Below are 23,418 nucleotides of genomic sequence, written 5' to 3' on the forward strand. Positions count from 1 at the left end.
CTAGCAAAGTAATGCTCAATACTCTCCAATTCAGGCTTAAACTGTATGTAAATTGGGAACTTGCAGTTGTTCAAGTTGGATTTAGGAAAGGAAGAAGAACCAGAGATCAAATTGCCAACATCCACTGGCTCATCAAAAAAGTGAGAGAATTCCAGATAAACATCTATTTCTGCTTTATTGACTATGCCAAAGCCTTTGACTCTGTGGATCACAACAAACTGGAAAATTTTTCAAGAGATGGGAATACCAGACCACCTGACCTGCCTCCTCAGAAATCTCTATGCAGATCAGGAAGCAACAGTTAGAACTGGACATGGAAAAAACAGACTGGTTCCAAATTGGGAAAGAAGTATGTCAAGGCTGTAAATTGTCACCTTGCTTATATAAATTATATGCAGAGTACACCATAAGAAATGCTGGACTGGATGAAACACAAGGTGGAATCAAGATTGCTGGGAGAAATATCAATAACCTCAGATACACAGATACCTCTCCCACACTTAGGGCAGAAAGTGAAGAAGATCTAAAGAGCCTCTTGATGAAAGTGAAAGAGGAGAGTGAAAAATAGTTGGCTTAAAGCTCAACATTCAGAAAACTAAGTTCATGGCATCTGGTCCCATCACTTCATGGCAAATAGATGGGGAAACAATGGAAACAATGACAGACTTAATTATTTTGAGCTCCAAAATCACCACAGATGGTGACTGCAGTCATGAAATTGAAAGACGCTTACTCCTTGGAAGGAAAGTTATGACCAACGTAGACAGCATATTAAAAAGCAGAGATATTACTTTGTCAACAAAGGCCCATCTAGGCAAGGCTATGATTTTCCCAGCAGTTATGTATGGATGTGAGAGTTGTACTGTAAAGGCAGCTGAGCACTGAAGGATGGATGCTTTGGAACTGTGGTATTCAAGAAAACTCTTGAGAGTCCCTAGGACTGCAAGGAGAACCAACCAGTCCATCCTAAATGGAATCAGTCCTGAATATTCATTAGAAGGACTGATGCTGAAGTTGAAACTCCAATACTTTGGCCACCTGATGTAAAGAACTGACTCATTTGAAGAGTCCCTGATGCTGGGAGGCAGGTCAGGTGGTTTGGTATTCCCATCTCTTTCAGAATTTTCCAGTTTATTGTGATCCACACAGTCAAGGCTTTGGCATAGTCAATAAAGCAGAAATAGATGTTTTTCTGGAACTCTTGCTTTTTCAATGATCCAGCGGATGTTGGCAATTTGATCTCTAGTTCCTCTGCCTTTTATAAAACCACCTTGAACATCTGGAAGTTCATGGTTCACATATTGCTGAAGCCTGGCTTGGAGAAACCTGTATGCAGGTCAGGAAGCAACAGTTAGAACTGGACATGGAACAACAGACTGGTTCCAAATAAGAAAAGGAGTATGTCAAGGCTGTATATTGTCACCCTGCTTATTTAACTTGTGTGCAGAGTACATCATGAGAAACGCTGGGCTGGATGAAGCACAAGCTGGAATCAAGATTGCCAGGAGAAATATCAATAACCTCAGATATACAAATGACACTACCCTTATGGCAGAAAGTGAAGAACTAAAAAGCCTCTTGATGAAAGTGAAAGAGGAGAGTGAAAAAGTTGGCTTAAAACTCAACATTCAGAAATCTAAGATGATGGCATCTGGTCCAATCACTTCATGGCAAATAGATGGGGAAACAGAGGAAACAGTGGCCGATTTTATTTTGGGGGGCTCCAAAATCACTGCAGATGGTGATTGCAGCCATGAAATTAAAAGACGCTTACTCCTTGAAATGAAAGTTATGACCAATGTAGACAGCATATTAAAAAGCAGAGGCATTACTTTGTCAACAAAGGTCCATCTAGTCAAGGCTATGGTTTTTCCAGTGGTCATGTATGGATGTGAGAGTTGGACTATAAAGAAACCTGAGTGCAGAAGAATTGATGCTTTTGAATTGTAGTGTTGGAGAAGACTCTTGAGAGTCCCTTGGACTGCAAGGAGATCAAACCAGTCAGTCCATCCTAAAGGAGATCAGTCCTGGGTGTTCACTGGAAGGACTGATGTTGAAGCTGAAACTCCAATACTTTGGCCACCTGATACGAAGAGCTGACTCATTTGAAAAGACCCTGATGCTGGGAATGATTGAGGGCAGGAGGAGAAAGGGACAACAGAGGATGAAATGGTTAGATGGCGTTACTGATTCAATGGATATGCATTTGGGTAAACTCCGGGAGTTGGTGATGGACAGGGAGGCCTGGCGTTCTGTGGTTCATGGTGTCGCAAAGAGTTGGACATGACTGAGTGACTGAACTGACTGACTGATGCTGGGAAAGACTGAGGGCAGGAGGAGAAGGGGAGGACAGAGGATGAGATGGTTGGATGGCATCACTGACTCAGTGGACATGTGTTTGAGTAAACTCCGGGAATTGGTGATGGACAGGGAGACAGCATGCTGCAGTCCATGGAATCACAAAGAATCGGACATGACTGAGTGACTGAATTGAACTGAACTGAAAAATGAGTGAGGTTGAGCATCTTTTCATGTGTTTATTAGCTACCTGTATGATTATTTATTAGTTCCTTTTCTTGCTGGTTTAAGTTCCAGTCACTGACTGAATTCTAGTGACTCAAGGCTGAAAAGGTACAATTTTCAGTCATATATCCTGAAAATTATAAAAAAACAAACAAGCATGACCCCCACACACAAATCTTGCTCATGAAATGCACACAAACTAAACAAGTAGACTCATTAAGTGGATTCATAGTTGGAATTGACTCTGCCTACATAGTTTATACTTGTAGGTGGAAATTTGGATGATATTTTTTTCATTTGAAGGAAAACTGAGTTAAAAAAACATGGAAACTGTTGTGTCTTATCGTAGTTACTGTTCAGACTTTTGGTTTAATTTTCTGTATTAATTTATGAAAGTGGATAGTTTTGAAACTGTCCATACCCAGCACAAAAATTAGTTAAAACATAAGAAATAATGGTATATCCATAAAAGGATGCCTTCAAATCCTTTTAGAAACACTGGCAGTGACAGCACAAAATGATCTAGAACCTTGTCAACATAACATCTCATGTTTTATAATAAAAGCATGGTGACTTTTGGTTGCACTTTTTAATTTCTTATATATATTTTTACTATATATTTTTCACTTTTATAGATTGTATAAACTACCTTTATAGATTATAATTTAGTATTAAATGCCTTCAGCTCTGCAGAATGGAAATTAATTTGAGATGTGGTCATATGAAGAATATGTCTACATTAAGAAAAAAAAAGCCTCTAAAATTGAATGAGGAAGTCAATTTCAAAAAAAGAATGAGAAAATAGTAAGCAATAAAATTCAAATTTCCAATCAAAATTTATGAAAAATGATGAATACCACCTGGGTAAAAAAGAAATAAAATTAAAATACTGATGAAATATCATTTTAGTTGTGTTTAAATTGGCAAAGCTTCAAATGATAATATGTTACCTATTGACTAGGTTAACTGGAAATTCTTGTATATTATTAGTGGAAATATAAATTTTAATTCAGTGCAAATGTAAATATTAAAACTTCCTGGAGAGACATTTAGAAACACAAAATATCTTTAAGAGTGTCCACTTGTCTAATTTTTGTTTTAAACAAAACCAAATATAGAACATTTGGTTTATGATTTCCTTTGAGTCAGTGCTGTGTTGATTGCCTAAAATTTGTTGCTATGTGTACCTTCCTTATGAAAATATTATTTTTGAAAATATGAAGTAAAGAGAAACAAAATAACTGGTATTCCCCAACTACTAGATCATCTGATAATGCATTTATAGGGATATTTTGCAGATAAAACAAATGTAGCTAGCACGTATAAGTGGCATCTACCTCTTCTTACACGTGATTCATGTTTTTTCATTATTCCATATGGAAATAATCCAGGATCTTAAATTCATAATTTTATTAAAATAATGGTATGAATTAAGTGAGGTTTTAAAGACATTAAGTTGCTTCAGCTACTGAATTATTGATAAATGAATTACTCTGCTCTCTAATGAATGCCAAAAATAATGACTGTTAAAGAAAGACTTAGCAATTTAAAGTTCTCAAAAATAAATCAGAAAAAGATATTTTCTTCAATATCAAGAAAAAATAATTTCTAGTCACTTTATTTTTCAAAATACATATGAAACAATAAAATTATATTTCAAGTGCTTTTCCATTTTCTTTTATAAAAGTAATCAGAGACTTTACAACAGCTTTGAGGTTTCATTGTTTCATAATTCATCTGAACCTGACAAATATATTCACACATTTTAAAGAAGACATTGTAAAAATACTGAACTATGTAACATCTTTTAAAGGTGGTTGCACAACTTTTGTTCTAAGTAATACAATTATATGTTGTCAAGTTTCACAAATGGCTGGTTACCATATACAAAAGCCAGAAACATGAATTTCAAAAGATTTTAAAATTTTTGTTCTATTATACAGATTCAGATATCTATTTGAATAGCTGCATATTATATCACAAACTTCAGTTAAAAAGCCACCACATCAACAATGACTGAAGGATACAAAAAATGTCAAATATAATGGATACAAATTATTCAATGACATATACGAAATGAAGTTCCATGTCTTCTGCCAGCTTAGAATAACTGGCAAATTATCTTGGACTGCTCATGAGTGGAATCATTGTATTTACAATGTGAGAAATTTCTTTTCTATGTTGACTTCTTCATTCTTTAATGAAGTTCTCACTACATGTGTTCCAAAATTTATCTAGATTTTGCAGATGAACCTAATTATTTCTCTCAGTTGGAAAAGTCCAAAAAGTTAATGCAAATTTGAGTTGGACTTTTTGTTTATAAAAACTTTAAATGCAAATATCTTGTATTTTAGAGTTGGTCTACCTGCTTCTTTCTTGTGCTGTGATAGAATTTATGAAGCTGTTCACAATCGGGGATTACTATGCTACTATATGGAAAGTTTAAAGGGTCTTTAAAAAGAAAAAACAAATATATATATAATAAAATTAGCAAAATGATCCATATGGATACAAATAGAATAAACCATGTAATTTTCATGGGGAATGATTCTGTGACCAGTTTGTACATAGCCTTAGGGCTTTTTTTTTTTTTAGGTTCACAAACTTTGTTCTATAGCAGTGTCATAGTCAGATATAACTCTTATGGATGTTTAGATCAGGAAAATAATAAAACAATTTTGAAAAGATAACAAAAATAAAAATCCAATGCATTAACTTTTCAGCATTGGGAATTATTTCTCTGAACAATTTTGACTCATTTTTATAATGTGCGCTGTTATCCTATATGTTGTTTTTGAGGAAACAAAATTATGATATAGAGTAATTGAAATTCAGCATCCCATACAGTAAATAGATTCTGCGTATAGCTGATGCAACTCATAACAAAATTTCTGAAGACAGTGGTCTATTTTCACCCTTTTATGACAAAATCAGGCATAGTCTGTTCTTTGGAGAGGGCATTCATGACCCAGTTGAGCTTCAAACAAATCACTGTCAATTTGATGTTAAAACATTTCCATACAATTACTATTTGCATATTTAATCCATTGAATAGAAGTCATTTCCAGTGTTTCAGAATAAATAAAATAGGATTAGTGTAATCAAGTCTTCTTATAAGAGTGTATTTAAATCATTTCAAGCATGAAGAAGTGTATCTTCTCCCTTATATCTTCTACTTATTTTTTTCAATCACTATTTCTAATATCCAAAATGTTTGCATTCAATAAATCCTTAAGTTCCACCTCAGCCCTTTATGCTTTCTTTTTAAGGTCTTGATATCATGATACTACTATGCTACCAAGTCAAACCCTGGTCACCAATCTTCATGATGAACACAAGTGGTAATAAAAACATGTTTTTTGCCTTGATGAGAAAACACTTGAACTGAGAACAAGTTGCTGTGGCTCAAATGTACATCTTTCTGATTAACTGTTATTGACAGATGGCAAGTATTACCAATGCATCTTTTATTAAATTACTATTCACTTAACATATGATTGAACAAATACAGGGAAAGTTTTTTAATGAAAAACATAATTCTTACCTAAGAGATTATCACTGAATAACATATTGGAAACGTTAGCTCTCTTTTGCATATAAAATATGCATTCACTATTTTCTTTAAAATAATGGGTCTTAGTAGGTTCAGATGAATCATATCCTGAGCCACGTCTTCTAGTAAGTATTAAAATGCTGTCTCATGGGTTTTTTTCAATAGTATTAGAGAATTTTCTTTCTCCTAAAAGTTAAATTACAAAAGTGGTTTTAATTTTGCATTCAATGTCTTTATTTCCATAAGCTTTAACATCTGCATTTGACTGTCATTTAGTCTTATAGATTCTTAATTTAATTTACTTCACTTTCTATGCTTTTGTATCATTTCTTTTTTTCCCATTTATTTTTATTAGTTGGAGGCTAATTACTTTACAATATTGTAGTGGTTTTTGCCATACTTTCTTATTGCCGGCAATCAATTCCTAGCCTACAAGCTATAAATGGTTAAATCAATTAAAGTATATCAAAACAACCAGAGCTGCTTCAAGAACAGATTTGCTGGAAGACAATTTTCTTAAATCCTCATCAACTCTAGTTTTCTTTCTTACTTTTTTAAATTATCAGGTAATTAATTTTTTTGGTCATGATTGCAACTATGGTGGCAAAAAAAAAATCATATGGAAATCCATTCCATGAAAATATATCTGGGATAATATCAAGTATTCTTTTTAAAGAGGTAAAGAGATAGCCATTCTTTCAATGTTAAGATTTTGTGTCCCTTTATTTGCAACAGTCTCTGGCTCTTTTGATGACTCATTCTGAAATAAGTTATATTTTGTTTCATGGATAGCAAAAGTTGAGAAAGAAGTGAAAGTTTGGCTTTTTCATTTTTGAAGCAATTGATTATTAAATGGGAGCCTTTAAGGGATTGACAGCTTTTTATTGCATTGTGCAAATTTTAAAATAGCAAATATTACAGGAGAATAAGCACAGGTGTCAATTAAATATCATGACCAGATAGATTCAAATATATATATATTTGTATCTAGTATCTGAGTCAGTATCAATCAGTTGTGAACTTCCTGTAGTAACTAGAATGTTCATAAACTCTCAAAAATTGCGTAAGATAGTGGGTGTTTGGTTCTGTGTCCTGTCCCGAGCTCCCTGTCATTAGTCCTGATGAGTTTTTTAAATGAATTGCTAATGTTTGTAACATCATACGTTTTATAGGTAAAATAAAGTGCCAGAAATAGGACTGGCCTGACAAAAAATTTAAATTGTCAATAAAAATGTTAAGAAACTGTGGTTTAAAAAAAGCATCAACTGTTCAGAATTTTGCAAGAGAATTATTATATATTCCAAAAACATCTGTGCTTTTTTATATTCAATTTCCTCATTCCCCTAACTACTTAGTGTAAAAAAAGCAAATGAATAAACAAAATAAAAATAACAAAAAGAACATCAGTGTTGTTACACTAACTAATCAACACATTTCTTTTTCTTAGATTTATGTTTGGCAAGTCCCTGGAATTAGGTATCCATTATATACCTAAACTGCAACTTCATCATGCATCAGTGTGGTTGTTAAAATATGATCTTTCACATAACTTAGTGGAGAATATCTGTAACAGTAAACCTTACTTTAAATATTGAAATGAAAAACATTCCATCTTTAGTCATAAGTAGAAAGAAGATAAGTTATGTTTGTATGGATGTGTGACTGTGCAGAGTAGGGTGTACTGTATTGAAAATCCTATGGTGGCTCAGACAGTGAAGAATCTGCCTTCAGTGCAGGAGACCTGGATTCAGTCTCTGGGTCAGGAAGATTCCCTGGAGAAGGGAAAGGCAACCCACTCTAGTATTTTTGCCTGGAGAATTCCATACAGAGAAGCCTGGTAGGCTATAGTCAATGAGGTTGCAAAGAGTCAGACATGACTGAGCAGCTAATAATTTCACACCATTTTAAATCATACATTTAAAATCTTATGAATTTTCTCCCTTTAATCTCTCAAGCATTAGCAAATGATCAGTCCTGATATGTTATTCTAATCCCTAGGAAACAATAATTTTTTAAAAAATTATCTTAAACTTTTAGTCTACAATAGCCATATTAAAGTCTCCTAGTTGGCTATTTGTATTTTTCACCGTAAACGTTGACTATTTCTACATAGGAGGCAAATAAAAGCATGAATAAAAATCCTTAAGTATGTTTTAGGTGAAAAAAATTATTATACTAAGGAAATATATTTGCTAATTAATTGTAAGTTGCAGCTATACCTATAAACAATTGTCTCTGAACATGTTATTTTTATTAAGAGTCTTCTCATTTGACAATTTCATTTTCCAGTAAAACAAAGAATTACAAAATAGAAGTGTCATCCTCAGTCATATTGTTTATAGCAAGTGGTTCTTTTAGGAAAATGTTAACCAGGAATACTTGTTTTCATTAAGATGCCACAAGTAGTTTTAAACATTTTTAGGGAATTGTGTATGACTTAAAAATATTAATTTGTAAAATAGTCACATCTTAATTAATGGTAATACCATCATATGAGAGGTGCCAACATACAAAATCTCGACTTTGAAACCTAATTTTAATATTTAGAAATAAGAGATTCTACTAAAATCAAAATTTTGCAATTGCTGATAAAATTTTCTCATTCTGATGAATCTGTTTTTATAGCCTAACTGCATATTTTCTTGCTTTTTGTTTTTTTGAGGGGTGGGAGAAGATTGGGCTTTAACCTTCTATATTGGGATAAGCTTGAAACATGCACAATACCATCTCAAAAGTAAGGTTGGGGTCATTCTAGATACCTTCTAATAGGGCCCAGAAACATGACAATAAAAAGTTGACATAATTTAAAGGAACGTTCTGTAAAGACATTTGCATTGTTTTTACAACTAGTGGCCTGATTCTTGATTCTTATGACGGCAAAGCCTTTCACAAAAGACTGTGGGTTTGTGCCTTAAAAATTATTTGTTTTTTATTAGATGTTGAAGTTGAATTATTTATAATTTTATAATTTGCTGAAATAAGCCACTTTTTTTCTTTAAGAAAATACCCATTTATAAAGATTAGCTTCTGTTTGAATTTAAAAGTCACTATCACTGTGTACAATCCAAATGGCAATAAGCACAGAGATTTATTGTAACTTTGGTGTCAGTATGTCTATCAGGAATACAGGATCCACGTGATAACTTTATGTCACAAAATAAACATGTTGTAGTACTTGAGAATCTCATGAGTTCTGATTCTATTCATTTAGGACTACTAATGCTACATTTGAGAATATGAATAGTAGAATTTTTGAAATATCAAACAGTGCTACAGATGTTTGAACTAGTAACTTTAAGACAGTATAAAATAGTAGCCCAAATGGCTCAATCTCCATTTTCCAGCTACTAAATATTCTTAAATTTATACTCAGAGAGGATCTTCAAATTATAGTGTTTTCTCTACATCTTAAAGAATAAATTGAAAGAAAAAGCTTAGAGTTTAGCAAAAACCAAACTTCATCACTGAGAATGAAAGAATAAATAATAAATAAATTAATAAATTATGTTAATTTGATTATGTAATGCAGTGAGTAAAGCTCACATTTTCCATTAAGGTTTATATAGAACCATATACACAACTGGAAATGAACATAGTTTTAACAAAGTCAAAACCATACATACATGACATGTGCTACTTTATACAATAGCAGCATTAACTATACTTAATTTTAGATAAGTATGGATTATTTTCAAAAATGTATTATTTGCTTGTGCAGAGAACTTACAATTTATTAAAAACAGTTTTTTCTGCTGATTGGCATATGACACAAATAATAAAATGCCTTATGTAAGTAAAGACCATTTGTATTCAAGTAAAATATATTAAGATGTTCAAAGTTAGTAAACAGACAATAAAGGCAAATAAAATTTACACAATATTTTGTTTCTTATCAGGATGCATTTCAAACGAGGAAATCAAATCTTCCACTTTTTTTTTTTCTGACTTGGTGAGTACATGGTCCTGGGTCCTTATTATAATGGCATTATTTTGGAAGCATTATGGTGTAGAAGTTGGCTTGGGAGATGGACAGGATCCTTGACTATCAAAACTGGTTGCCCGGCCAGGTAACTGAAAGATAATAATTTTATAATGTGCAAAAATAATAATAAAGTGGGTAATCGTTGTAACCTTTTAATAGTGAATATTCACACCCATGATATGCTAGTCTCTGAAGAGAAGATATACATAACTCCCCATGACTTTCATAACTCACCTTCTCAGGTGGTGTGCGGGGACACAAACATCTCGCAAAAATGTAGGCAGAGCATTGTACATAGATGACATGCAGGAACACTGCAGATATATTTCACATTCTATCACAGACTATTAGTTTTTATTTACTGGTGACTCAGATGGCAAAGAATCTGCCTGCAATGTAGGAGATCCAGGTTTGATCCCTGGGTTGGGAAGATCCTTGGCAAAGGGAATATCTACCCACACCAGTATTCTTGCCTGGAGAATTCCATGGACAGTGGAGCTTGGTGGGCTACAGTCCATGGGGTCACAAAGAATCATGGGCACAATGGAACAACTAACACTTTCATTTTAATCTTGCACTTTTTTTTTTTATTAGTTGGAGACTAATCACTTTACATTATTGTAGTGGTTTTTGTCATACATTGACACGAATCAGCCATGAATATACATGTATTCCCCATCCTGATCCCACCTCCCACCTCCCTCTCCACCCGATCCCTCTGGGTCTTCCCAATGCACCAGACCCGAGCACTTGTCTCATGCATCCAACCTGGGCTGGTGATCTGTTTCACCCTAGATAACATACGTGTTTTGATGCTGTTCTCTTGAAACGTCCCACCCTCGCCTTCTCCCACAGAGTCCACAAGTCTGTTCTATACATCTGTGTCTCTTTTTCTGTTTTGCATATAGGGTTATCATTACCATCTTTCTAAATTCCACATATATGTGTTAGTATACTGTAATGGTCTTTATCTTTCTGGCTTACTTCACTCTGTATAATGGGCTCCAGTTTCATCCATCTCATTAGAACTGATTCAAATGAATTCTTTTTAATGGCTGAGTAATATTCCATGGTGTATATGTACCACAGCTTCCTTATCCATTCATCTGCTGATGGGCATCTAGGTTGCTTCCATGTCCTGGCTATTATGAACAGTGTTGTGATGAACATTGGGGTGCAGTTGGGTAAGAGCAAGAAGTTTTAAGACACAAGAGACTGCATTCCATTTACTCTAAAGCAGGAGGTGATTTTTATAGAAGCAATCAATGAGAAGGACTGAGTTTGGAAAATAGGAGACACAAGGGATAAAGAATAATTTCTTCTGGTCCCTAAATATTATGTATATTTTAAAGGTTTAATTACAATAGGATAAACTTTTATATCCAGGTAGAAGTAGACAGATTTTCCAAGTGATGCTTTAGTCTCTTTCTTACCAATTTACTCAGCTCTTGAATAATTGTTCCCTTCTCATTTTAACTCCTGCTGTGGCAACAAAACACATAATTCCACACACACAACTTTCCCACAATTCAAAATCCAGCAAGTTCTTAGGTCTGTAGTCCGTATGTTCTTTTTGACCAGTGAATGAAGGTGCAGAAGTCAGAAAAAGTGAGCTATTTGCTGGAGAAAGTACCTCTGCATAATCTTTTCAGCCCTCTTGTCCTCTGCTAGTGAGCAACTAGAAAATTGTATCTGGGATCTTCTTCTGATGTTTATCCTTCCTATATATCCTACAATGACTGAAAAGTCCTCCCATGTTTTCACACACAAATTCATGCCTATTTCATAGTTTTTCCTCATTATATAAATGTATAACTGCTTATTGTTGTTCAGTTGCCCTAAATAACAGTCGAACAATCTTGTTCAACTCTTTGCAACCCCATGGACTGCTACATGCCCAACTTATCAGTCATAAACAATTATAATATACTTTGGGTCATAAAACATCTGTCCTTTCATTAGTTAAAAATTGTTGATCACATTATCTCACTAATCCCTACATCATTCCTATAAACTCTGTAAGAGTGTGTATTTTTCTTTTTTTAAATATTTATTAATTTTTTGGCTCTGCTGGGTCTTCATTGTGGCATGCAGGATCTTTGGTTGTGGAATGAGAATGCTTAGTTGCAACATGTAGAACCTAGTTCCCTGACCAGGCATCAAACCTCGGGCCCCTGTGTTGGGAATGCAGAGTCTTAGCCACTGAACAATCAGGAAAGTCCCAGAGGTGTGCATTTCTATTTTCTAAATATAGAAATGTAGCTTCAGATAAAGTACATGGTCTGTCCAGAATTAGACAGTCAGAGGAACAAGCATTAGAATTCACATCTGCTTCAGTGTAGTACTCTGCCCAGCAAACTCTACTCTTATGTCTAGATTCTTAGACCTAATAATCACTTTTCAAACTTTAAGTAAAAACAAAGATGAGAAACAGGAAAAGAATAGCAAAGCAGTAGTGTACTTCAGATAATACACGTTGTTGAAATGAAACAACCTTCTCAAGACTTATTGATTTATTATTTAGGGGAAAGTGCTGTGTGAATGTGCATTTGCATAGTGTGTCTGTCTTTTATGATTTACAATAAATGATGAAGTGAGTTAAAGATTTGGAACATTAATGTAATCAAGCAGATAATTTATCTAAGATGACATTTCACCTCCTATGCCTGAGTATGTGCTGTATATAGAGTGTTCATGGAATTTTCCCCATAATGTCTTGAGTAACGCAGCCAAGGTCACACTTCTGTGACCAAGCTGAGCCTAGAACGAGGGCTCAGTGATATTTAGTTAATTATACTGCTCTGTCTCTCCTATTCAACCTATGCTTAGTAACAGAATAAGAAGCAGAATCTTATCCATGGGAGAGATGGCAATGTATATATACTTCACTTGCTATTACTGTGTAGTTATCATAAATTTTTGTATTGAATTGCATAAATTCCACCTCTTATAAACTCACAATTAATTAAGTCATATAAATAATTTATTTTGAGGTTCTTCAAGATATTCCAGTCTTTGGGAAAGAAAATCACTTCACCTAGCAACATTTAGTATATCAAGTAGATGGACAACTGCTTTCATGGCCCAAAATTCTGATAGAAACTGGTATTGATATCACTTCCAGTTAATATAACTATTAATATTGGTTATATTTAGAACAACGTTGTGCTGTACTCTGTGTTAAGTACTTAAGAGTCAGCAGTTCATCTAGTTTTACTCTAAGTTTACTACTATTAAGTAGTAATAACAGAAACTTAGGTTTATGTCTTGCCCAAGGTTCTCCAATATGTGGTCACACAGCAGAGCCAGGTTTTCAACTTAGGCCAACTAATGCCTCAATATTTTTAAAAACAATCTGTGAGACTTTTTAACTTCCTGAACAGAGCCAGTAACTATATACCTGCCCCCTTACATATTAAGTGACATCTTTATTTAGGGATTCTTGGGAAGTTTAGGTGAGGTGGCTGTTTTCACAAAAGAGAAGCACCAAAATTCAGTTTCGAGGTAATAATGGATTTACTTGATTGCTACACCACTTAATGACACAAGTTTTCAGACTATGTAGAGAAAATAATAGATTTGCAGTTTTTATGGACTTACTCCAAAGGAATATCAAGCTCAGAAAATTTAATTATTTTTAAAAACCAACAAGACATACAAAACTTTGCATACTGGGTAACAGAGTCTGTGGGACAAAAACAAGAGCAAATAGCTATTTTTTTTTTAAAGGTGAATATGTAAAATGTTAGTGAAATGTTAGCAGATAAATAATATTTAAACAAGAGATAAAGAAGAGAGTAGATGCGAGAGAGGTCCAGAGCTTACCTCCAGCAAGGGGTGCCAATGTGTTATTGGTTTTCGGTGATAGGTCAACATTTCATTCCAGTGGTCTCGCCCAAGACCCTTGGCGTCCAGTCCTGTTCTACACACTCCTATGACCTCGTTGTGTCCTACCCTATGATTTGGAGAATATTTTACTTTCATTCCAATATTCAAAGATAAGTTTCACACACCTTAACAGAATTTTAAGCACAATTAAAGCAGGAGATTTTGTGATAAGTTCTAGATAATTTTACATGTTAAACTACTTCAGGTCAAATGAAGAGTCTTAAGTAAGTTAAAACTTACTTAAAAGGATTGGGCTTCCCAGATGGTTCTAGTGGTAAGGAACCCAACTGCCAATGCAGGAGATATGAAGGATGCAGTTTTGATTCCTGGGTCAGGAAGATCCCCTGGAATTGGGCATGGCAACCCACTTCAGTGTTCTTGCCTAGAAAATCCCTTGTACAGAGGAGCCTGGTGGGCTACAATCAACAGGGTCGCAAAGAGTAGAACACAACTGAAGTGACTGAGCAGGATCAGCATTCAAAAATGAATTTGTAAAAAGAATATACCCAAACTATTTTAGTGCTCTGTAAATTAAGCACATTTCACAATAATAGGAGTGTGAATGAGAAATGCCAATTGGTCTTTACCTATATGATGAGTTTCTTTCTTGGAAACAGACCTATTAACTTTAAGTGATATAACTCTAATCTCCTTTTCCCAAAGGGCTTAATGTTTTATAATGATGCATAAATTACTCACAAAGAGTTCAATATAAATGAGCTTGTATAAATGACCACAATTAATTGATTCTAAATGATATATCAGTGAATGTTACCACTGGTATAATAATTAAACAGGGAAGGGCTACATTTTGAATCATGGCATTTAACTTACTGCATAGCATCAGAGCATAGTGAACATTCTTGTTTTCTATTCATGCCTTGTTTTTATAGCAATAAATCAAAATAATAATGATATTTTTGAGAGCTTATTATGTGTGAGACACTTTTCTAAGTAATTTAAATGTACTAACTCACTTAATCTTTATATCATGACCATGAATATCATTATTATCAACTCATTTTGCAGACAAAGAAGTTAAAAACTCAGAAGGGACCTTCCTGCATTTATGCACTTAATAAGAGATAGAAGACTTGAATGAAAAGAGTTGACCCAAAACCCAAGCACACATGGGGTAAGCTGCTTCTCAAGAACAGAATACAAGTTAAAGGCTTTTTTTTTCTAGCATTATTTTGACAGAAAACTCTAAGGAGATTTTTGAGATGATTTTAGTACATTTCTCACTGTCACTGATGTATTAATTGTACAGTTAATTAATGATGTAGTAATTAACTGATATATTATGGCAGAAAGCAAAGAGGAACCAAAGAGCCTCTTGATGAAAGTGAAAGAGGAGAGTGAAAAAGTTGGCTTAAAACTCAACACTCAAAAAACTAAAGATCATAGAATCTGGTCCCATCACTTCATGACAAATAGATAGAGAAATAATGGAAACAGTGACAGACTTTATTTTGAGGGGCTCCAAAATCACTGCATCTGGTGACTGCAGTCATGGAATTAAAAGATGCTTGCTCCTTGGAAGAAAAGCTATGAATGACCTAGACAGCATATTAAAAAACAGAGACATTGCTTTACCAACAAAGATCTGTCTAGTCAAAACAATGGTTTTTCCAGTAGCCATGAATGAATGCACAAGTTGGACCATAATGAAAGCTAAGCGTCAAAGAACTGATGCTTTTGAAATGTGGTGTTGGAGAAGACTCTTGAGAGTCCCTTGGACAGCAAGGATATCCAACCGGTCCATCCTAAAGGAAATCAGGCCTGAATATTCATTGGAAGGACTGATGCTGAAGCTGAAACTCCAATACTTTGGCCACCTGATGTGAAGAATTGACCCATTAGAAAAGATACTGAAGCTAAGAAGACTCAATGGCAGGAGGAGAAGAAGACAATAGAGGATGAGATGGTTGGATGGCATCACCAACTCGATGGGCATGAGTTTGAGTGAGCTCCGGGAGCTGGTGATGGACAGGGAAGCCTGGCATGCTGTAGTCCATGGGGTCGCAAAGAATAAGACACTACTGAACGACTGAGTTGAACAGACTGAATTTCAGACGAGATTTGGAGGTGATTAAATAGTGCCCACTGTTACACAATTAAGGATATTGAGGATTCTTGAGGATGAATTCATTAATTCAATTATTCATTTTCTCAGTATGCAACAAATATTTATTGAGATTCTTAAAGGAGCCACAGGTTTTTTCTAGGCACTGAGGATAAAACAATAAACAAGTCACTGCCCTCAAAGAGTTTGCAACCTATCGAATTAATGTCATTAGCAGACTAAAAGGTAGATAAGGAAAAACATAGTTTGAACAAACTCTGGTAGTTGGTGATGGACAGGAAAGCCTGTGTTCTGCAGTCCATGGTGTCACAAAGAGTCAGACACGACTGAGTGACTGAACTGAACTGAACTGATGCTTAGTATCTTTCCCCTTAAAATGAAGTCTCCCCAAAGTGTATTTTTATAAATAACTTTAAAAATTCATTTTACAGATTGTCAGGGTCCACTTCCCTAAAATTATTTGGGTAACAAATGATCAACTGTATCTACTTGTAGTCTGCTGTGAGAAATCAATGGGGGTAATTTTTTTGATAAAGTGGAACAGGGGGTTCTGATTGAAACACTGTAATATTTTTAGAGTTTGCCATTTCAACTAGAAGTTCAAGATTTCTCTCTCTATCTCTTTAAACAGTGTCAGCTTTTCTGTAAACTGTGATATAAACTAATTACAAATAAATAGTACAGATCACCTTATCTTTCAGTACTTCATTTTTCTAGCTGTCATCCAGAGTATACCATTTTTAATGTCTCTCTGTTATAGGGTCCTGGCTACTACCATTTCCATAATAATACAAAATAGACACTGAATATTTATGTATGTGCATTCTGTACCACTTGTGTTATTTTTAGAACAAAATAAGACACTGTCTATGTGCTGATAATTTTGTAGCTTAAATATATGAGTCATTTTTGAAAGCCTTATAAATATAAAAAGAAAACAACAAAAAGAATTATACAGCAAGGAACTTCAGTGGAATACAAGTTCAGAGGAAGAAGAGATTGGTTAGTCAAGAAAGATGCAGAAGTGGTGACTTGAGCAGAGCTGTAAGCCATGAATGGAATGAGATAAACTGAGCAGGGCAACATTTCAGATAAGGAAGGAGTAGGTGCTGCAACAGGAAGAAGATTCAGTGCTTTACTCAGAAGTCACCTATTTATTTTATGAAAGGAGAGGTAATCAAAGTATGTGAGCTAGAAGAACTAACCATAAAGTGATGATTCAAGATTAGTGTGAGACCTTCAAGGCAATAACAATATGGACAATATTCACCTTCAACTCTTAATTCTCATTCTTCACAATTTCACATTATACTAAAGTGAATCTCTAAGAGAAACTTGCCCTTTACACAGCTAACTAATGATAGAGCTCAGGTAAGCATCATGATATTCACATTCCAGACCACTTGGAAAAGCAAAATCCATTGATTGTAATTTCTGCTATTACTATTAGAAAAAAAAAAAGTTCACAAAAGTGTTTCTTATAATGTATCCCATACAACTTCCACACCCATTATGTCACAATACTCAGGTAACCTGTCCTTCAACCTTTGGAAAAGAAAACTGAAATGTTACAGCATAGAATAAAGTAAATTTTGAATAAATAATTTTCCCTTTTTCAATTTAAATTAAAATTCTTGTAGCAAAAGATAACCTGAAAAGCTGAATTTGGTCCACATATGACTAAATGTAGCAATTACTCTGTGAGTAGAAAAATGAACTTACCTATCATAATCCATGACTGCAATGGAGAGGCTGACCTGGTCCACATTCTCTGGAGGGATGTCAAAAATAATTGCCTCATTGTACACAGGGTTTAGAGTGTTTTTCTTCGTAGTTGTCTTCTTCTTTTTTAATCTTCGACCCTCACACATCAGAGACACTTTGACATATGGATCTAGCAATAGAAAGGTAGTTTTAAGAAAATGCAAATAATAGTACAAAGCACAAATAAAAACTGGTTAATTTTATTAAACTAGAAAAACGGAATATTATGTCCTATAGTGGTATATTATGTCTTATAATGGTATATTAAGCCCTATAGTTTCAATTATACCAAAGAAATTCTTGCACTGTTAAGAAAGTTCTAGGACCTACAACAGATTTCCCAACCTGGGGATCCAGCAAAGGGACTGAGAACTCCCAGAGACTTTGACTTTGGAGGCCAGTGGGATTTGATTACAGAACTTCCACAGGATTGGAGAAAGAGACTCTTGGAGGGCATAAATAACACCTTGTGCCCACAAGATCCAAGAGAAAGGAGCAGTGTCCCCATAAGAGACTGAGCCAGACTTGCATGTGTGTGTCCAAGAGTCTCTGGAGGAAGCATCGGTCAACAGTGGCCTGCTGCAGAGTCAGGGACACTGAATACAACAGTGCGGGCATAAGTCCTTTTGAAGGAAGTGGCCATTATCGCCATTACCCTTACCATAGTTTGCCCTCAGGCCAAACAACAGGAAGGGAACACAGCCCCACTCACCAATAGAAAATTGGACTTAAGATATACCGAGCATGGCACCGCCTATCAGCACAAGAACCAGATTCCCCCACAGTCAGTCTCTCCCATCAGGAAGCTTCCACAAGCCTCTTATCTTTATCCATCAGAAAGCAGATAGAATGAAAACCAAAATCACAGAAAACTAACCAAACTGATCACATAGAACACAGCCTTGTCTAACTCAATGAAACTTTGAGCCATGCCATGTAGGGCCACCCAAGATGTATGGGTCATGGTGTAGAGATCTGATAAAACGTGGTCCACTGGAGAAGGAAATAGCAAACCACATCAGTATTCTTGCCTTGAGAACCCCATGAACAGTATGAAAAGGAAAAATGATAAGGCATTGAAAAATGAACCCCTCAGATAGGTAGGAGCCCAATATACTACTGGAATAATGGAGAAATAACTCCAGAAAGATGGAGAGACAGAGCCAAAGTGAAAATATTGCCCAGTTGTGGATGTGACTGGTGATGGAAGCAATGTCTGATGACTTCCTGTGAACAATATTGCATAGGAATCTGGAATGTTAAGTCTATGGATCAAGGTAAATTGAAAGTGGTCAAACAGGAGATGGCAAGAGTGACCATTGACATTTTATGAATCAGTGAACTAAAATGAACCAGAATGGGTGAATTTAATTCAGATGATCATTATATCTACTACTGTGGGCAAGAATCACTTAGAAAAAATGGAGTAGCCCTCACAGTCAACAAAAGAGTCCAAAATGCAGTACTTGGGTGCAATCTCAAAAATGAAAGAATGATCTCTATTCATTTATAAGGCAAACCATTCAATATCAGAGTAAGTGATGGTATGATCACTCACCAAGTCTATGCTCCAACCACTTATGTGACAGAAGCTGAACAATTCTATGATGATCTACAAGATCTTTTAGAACTAACATCCCAAAAAATGTCCTTTTCATCATAAGGGACAGGAATGCAAAAATAGGAAGTCAAGAGATACCTGGAGTAAAAGGCAAGTTTGGTCATGGAGTAAAAAAAAAAAGCAGGGCAAAGGCTAACAGAGTTTTGCCAAAATAATGCACTGCTCATATCAAACACCCACTTCCAAAAACACAAGAGACGACTCTACACATGGACATCACCAGATGGTCAATATCGAAATGAGATTGATTATTTTCTTTGCAGCTGAATATGGAGAAGCTCTATACAATCAGCAAAACCAAAACCAGGAGCTGACTTTGGCTCAGATCATGAACTCCTTATTACAAAATTCAAACTAAAATTGAAGAAAGTAAGGAAAACCACTAGACCATTCAAATATGACCTAAATCAAATCTCTTAATTATACAGTGGATGTGACAAATAGATTCAAGGGATTAGATCTTATAGACAGAGTGCCTAAAGAGCTTTGGACAGAGGTTCATGACATTGTACAGAAGGTGGTGATCAAGACCATCCTCAAAATATAAAAAATAAAGTCAAAATGGTTGCCTGAGGAGACCTTACAAATTGCTAAGAGAAGCAGAGAAGCTAAAGGCAAAGGAGAAAAGGAAAGATATACCCATTTGAATGCAGAGTTCCAAAGAATAGCAAGGAGAGGTAAGAAAGCCTTCCTCAGTGATCAATGCAAAGAAATAGGGGGAAACAAAAGAAGGGGAAAGACTAGAGATCTCTTCAAGAAAATTAGAGACACCAAGGGAGAATTTCATGCAAAAATGGGCACAATAAAGGACAGAATAGGTAAGGGCCTAACAGAAGCAGAAGATATTAAGAGGTGGCAGGAATACACAGAAGAACTATTTTAAAAAAAAAAATCTTAGTGACCAGGATAACCACAATAGTATGATCACTCACCTAGAGTCAGATATCCTGGATTGAGAAGTCAAGTAGGCCTTAGGAAGCATCACAATGAACAAAGCTAGTGGAGGTGATGGAACTACAGCCGAGATATTTCAAATCCTAAAAGATGATGCTGTGAAAGTGCTGCATTCAGTATGCCAGCAAATTTGGAAAACTCAGCAGTGGCCACAGGACTGGAAAAGGTCAGTTTTCATTGCACCCCAAAGAAAGGCAATGCCAAAGATTGTTTAAACTACTGCACAATTGCAGTCATTCCACATACTAGCAAAGTGATGCTCAAAATTCTACAAACCAGACTTCAGCAGTACATGAACTGAGAACTTCCAGATGTTCAAGCTGTTTTTTTTTTTTCATTTATTTTTATTAGTTGGAGGCCAATTACTTTACAGCATTGCAGTGGTTTTTGTCATACATTGAATTAGCCATGGATTTACATGTATTCCCCATCCCGGTCCCCCCTCCCACCTCCCTCTCCACCCCATCCCTCTGGGTCTTCCCAGTGCACCAGGCCTGAGCACTTGTCTCATGCATCCAACCTGGGCTGGTGATCTGTTTCACCCTAGATATACATGTTTCGATGCTGTTCTCTTGAAACATCCCACCCCCGCGTTCTCCCATAGAGTCCACAAGTCTGTTCTATACAAGCTGGTTTTAGAAAAGGCAGAGGAGCTGGAAATCAAATTACCAACATCCATTGGATCATCGAAAAAGCAAGGGAGTTCCATAAAAACATCTACTTCTGCTTTATTAACTATACCAAAGCCTTTGACTGTATGGATCATAACAAACAGTGGAAAATTCTAAGAGATGGGAATACCAGACCACCTTACCTGCCACCTCAGAAATCTGTATGCAGGTCAAGAAGCAACGGTTAGAATAGGACATGGAACAAAAGTCTGGTTCCAAATTGGGAAAGGAGTACATCAAGGCTGTATATTGTCACCCTGCTTATTTAACTTATATGCAGAGTACATCATGTGAAATGCTGGGCTGGATGAAGCACAATCTGGAATCAAAATTTCTGGGAGAAATATCAATAACCTCAGATATGCAGATGACACCACCTTTATGGTAGAATGTGAAGAGGAACTAAAAAGCCTCTTGATGAAAGTGAAAGAGGAGAGTGAAAAAGCTGACTTAAAACTCAACATTTTTCACCATTGAGGGTAATGCTTGCTGTGGGTTTGTCATATATAGCATTTATTATGTTGAGGTATGTTCCTTCTATTCCTGCTTTCTGGAGAGTTTTAATCATAAATGGATGTTGAATTTTGTCAAAGGCTTTTTCTGCATCTATTGAGATAATCATATGGTTTTTATCTTTCAATTTGTTAATGTGGTGTATTACATTGATTGATTTGTGGATATTAAAGAATCCTTGCATTCCTGGGATAAAGCCCACTTGGTCAGGATGTTTGATTTTTTTAATATGTTGTTGGATTCTGTTTACTAGAGTTTTATTAAGGATTTTTGCATCTATGTTCATCGGTGATATTGGCCTGTAGTTTTCTTTTTTAGTGGCATCTTTGTCTGGTTTCCCCTAAAATCAGGAACAAGACAAGGGTGCCTACTCTCACCACTACTACTCAAAATAGTTTTGGAAGATTTGGCCAAAGCAATCAGAGCAGAAAGAGAAGTAAAAGGAATCCAGATAGGAAAAGAAGAAGTGAAACTCTCTCTGTTTGCAGATGACATGATTCTCTACATATAAAACCTTAAAGACTCTACCAGAAAATTACTAGAGCTAATCAATGAATATAGTAAAGTTGCAGGATATAAAATTAACACACAGAAATCCCTTGCATTCCTATACACTAACAATGAGAAAACAGAAAGAGAAATTAAGGAATCGATACCATTCACCATTGCAACAAAAAGAATAAAATACTTAGGAGTATATCTACCTAAAGAAACAAAAGACCTATACACAGAAAACTATAAAACACTGATGAAAGAAATCAAAGAAGAGACAAATAGATGGAGAAATATACTGTGTTCATGGATTGGAAGAATCAATATTATCAAAATGACTATACTACCCAAAACAATCTATAGATTCAATGCAATCCCTATCAAGCTACAAAGGGTACTTTCACAGAACTAGAACAAATAATTTCTCAATTTGTATGGAAATACAAAAAACCTCGAAGAGCTAAAGTAATCTTGAGAAAGAAGAATGGAACTGGAGGAATCAACCTGCCTGACTTCAGGCTCTACTACAAAGCCACAGTCATCAAGACAGTATGGTACTGGCACAAAGACAGAAATATAGATCAATGGAACAGAATAGAAAGCCCAGAGATAAATCCACATACCTATGGACACCTTATCTTTGACAAAGGAGGCAAGGAGATACAATGGAAAAAAGACAATCTCTTTAACAAATGATGCTGGGAAAACTGGTCAACCACTTGTAAAAGAATGAAACTAGAACACTTTCTAACACCATACACAAAAATAAACTCAAAATGGATTAAAGATCTAAATGTAAGACCAGAAACTATAAAACTCCTAGAGGAGAACATAGGCAAAACCCTCTCCGACATAAATTACAGCAGGATCCTCTATGACCCACATCCCAGAATATTGGAAATAAAAGCAAAAATAAACAAATGGGACCTAATGAAACTTAAAAGATTTGCACAACAAAGAAAACTATAAGCAAGGTGAAAAGACAGCCCTCAGTTTGGGAAAAAATAATAGCAAATGAAGCAACAGACAAAGGGTTAATCTCAAAAATATACAAGCAACACATGCAGCTCAATTCCAGAAAAATAAATGACCCAATCAAAAAATGGGCCAAAGAACTAAACAGACATTTCTCCAAAGAAGACATACAGATGGCTAACAAACACATGAAAAGATGTTCAACATCACTCATTATCAGGGAAATGCAAATCAAAACCACAATGAGGTACCATTACACGCCAGTCAGGATAGCTGCTATCCAAAAGTCTACAAGCAATAAATGCTGGAGAGGGTGTGGAGAAAAGGGAACCCTCTTACACTGTTGGGAATGCAAACTAGTACAGTCGCTATGGAGAAGAGTGTGAAGATTCCTTT

The 23,418-nt window shown here is 35.3% G+C and overlaps 1 protein-coding gene across 1 annotated transcript in view; it reads right to left on the reverse strand.

The window, feature by feature from the left end:
- Positions 1-4,177: 4,177 nt before the first annotated feature.
- Positions 4,178-23,418, reverse strand: part of SYT10 (synaptotagmin 10) — a 113,186-nt gene continuing 93,945 nt past the window's right edge. Inside the window, exons 5-7 of the mRNA XM_070453919.1 lie at positions 17,755-17,926; positions 13,884-14,013; positions 4,178-10,147 (exon numbers count right to left, since the gene is read on the reverse strand). Of these exons, the coding sequence (XP_070310020.1) occupies positions 10,076-10,147; positions 13,884-14,013; positions 17,755-17,926 (374 nt within the window). The 3' untranslated portion in view covers positions 4,178-10,075. The remainder of the gene's footprint in view (positions 10,148-13,883; positions 14,014-17,754; positions 17,927-23,418) is intronic.

The sequence above is a fragment of the Odocoileus virginianus genome, chromosome 23 (assembly GCF_023699985.2).
Source record: "Odocoileus virginianus isolate 20LAN1187 ecotype Illinois chromosome 23, Ovbor_1.2, whole genome shotgun sequence".
Taxonomy (NCBI): domain Eukaryota; kingdom Metazoa; phylum Chordata; class Mammalia; order Artiodactyla; family Cervidae; genus Odocoileus; species Odocoileus virginianus.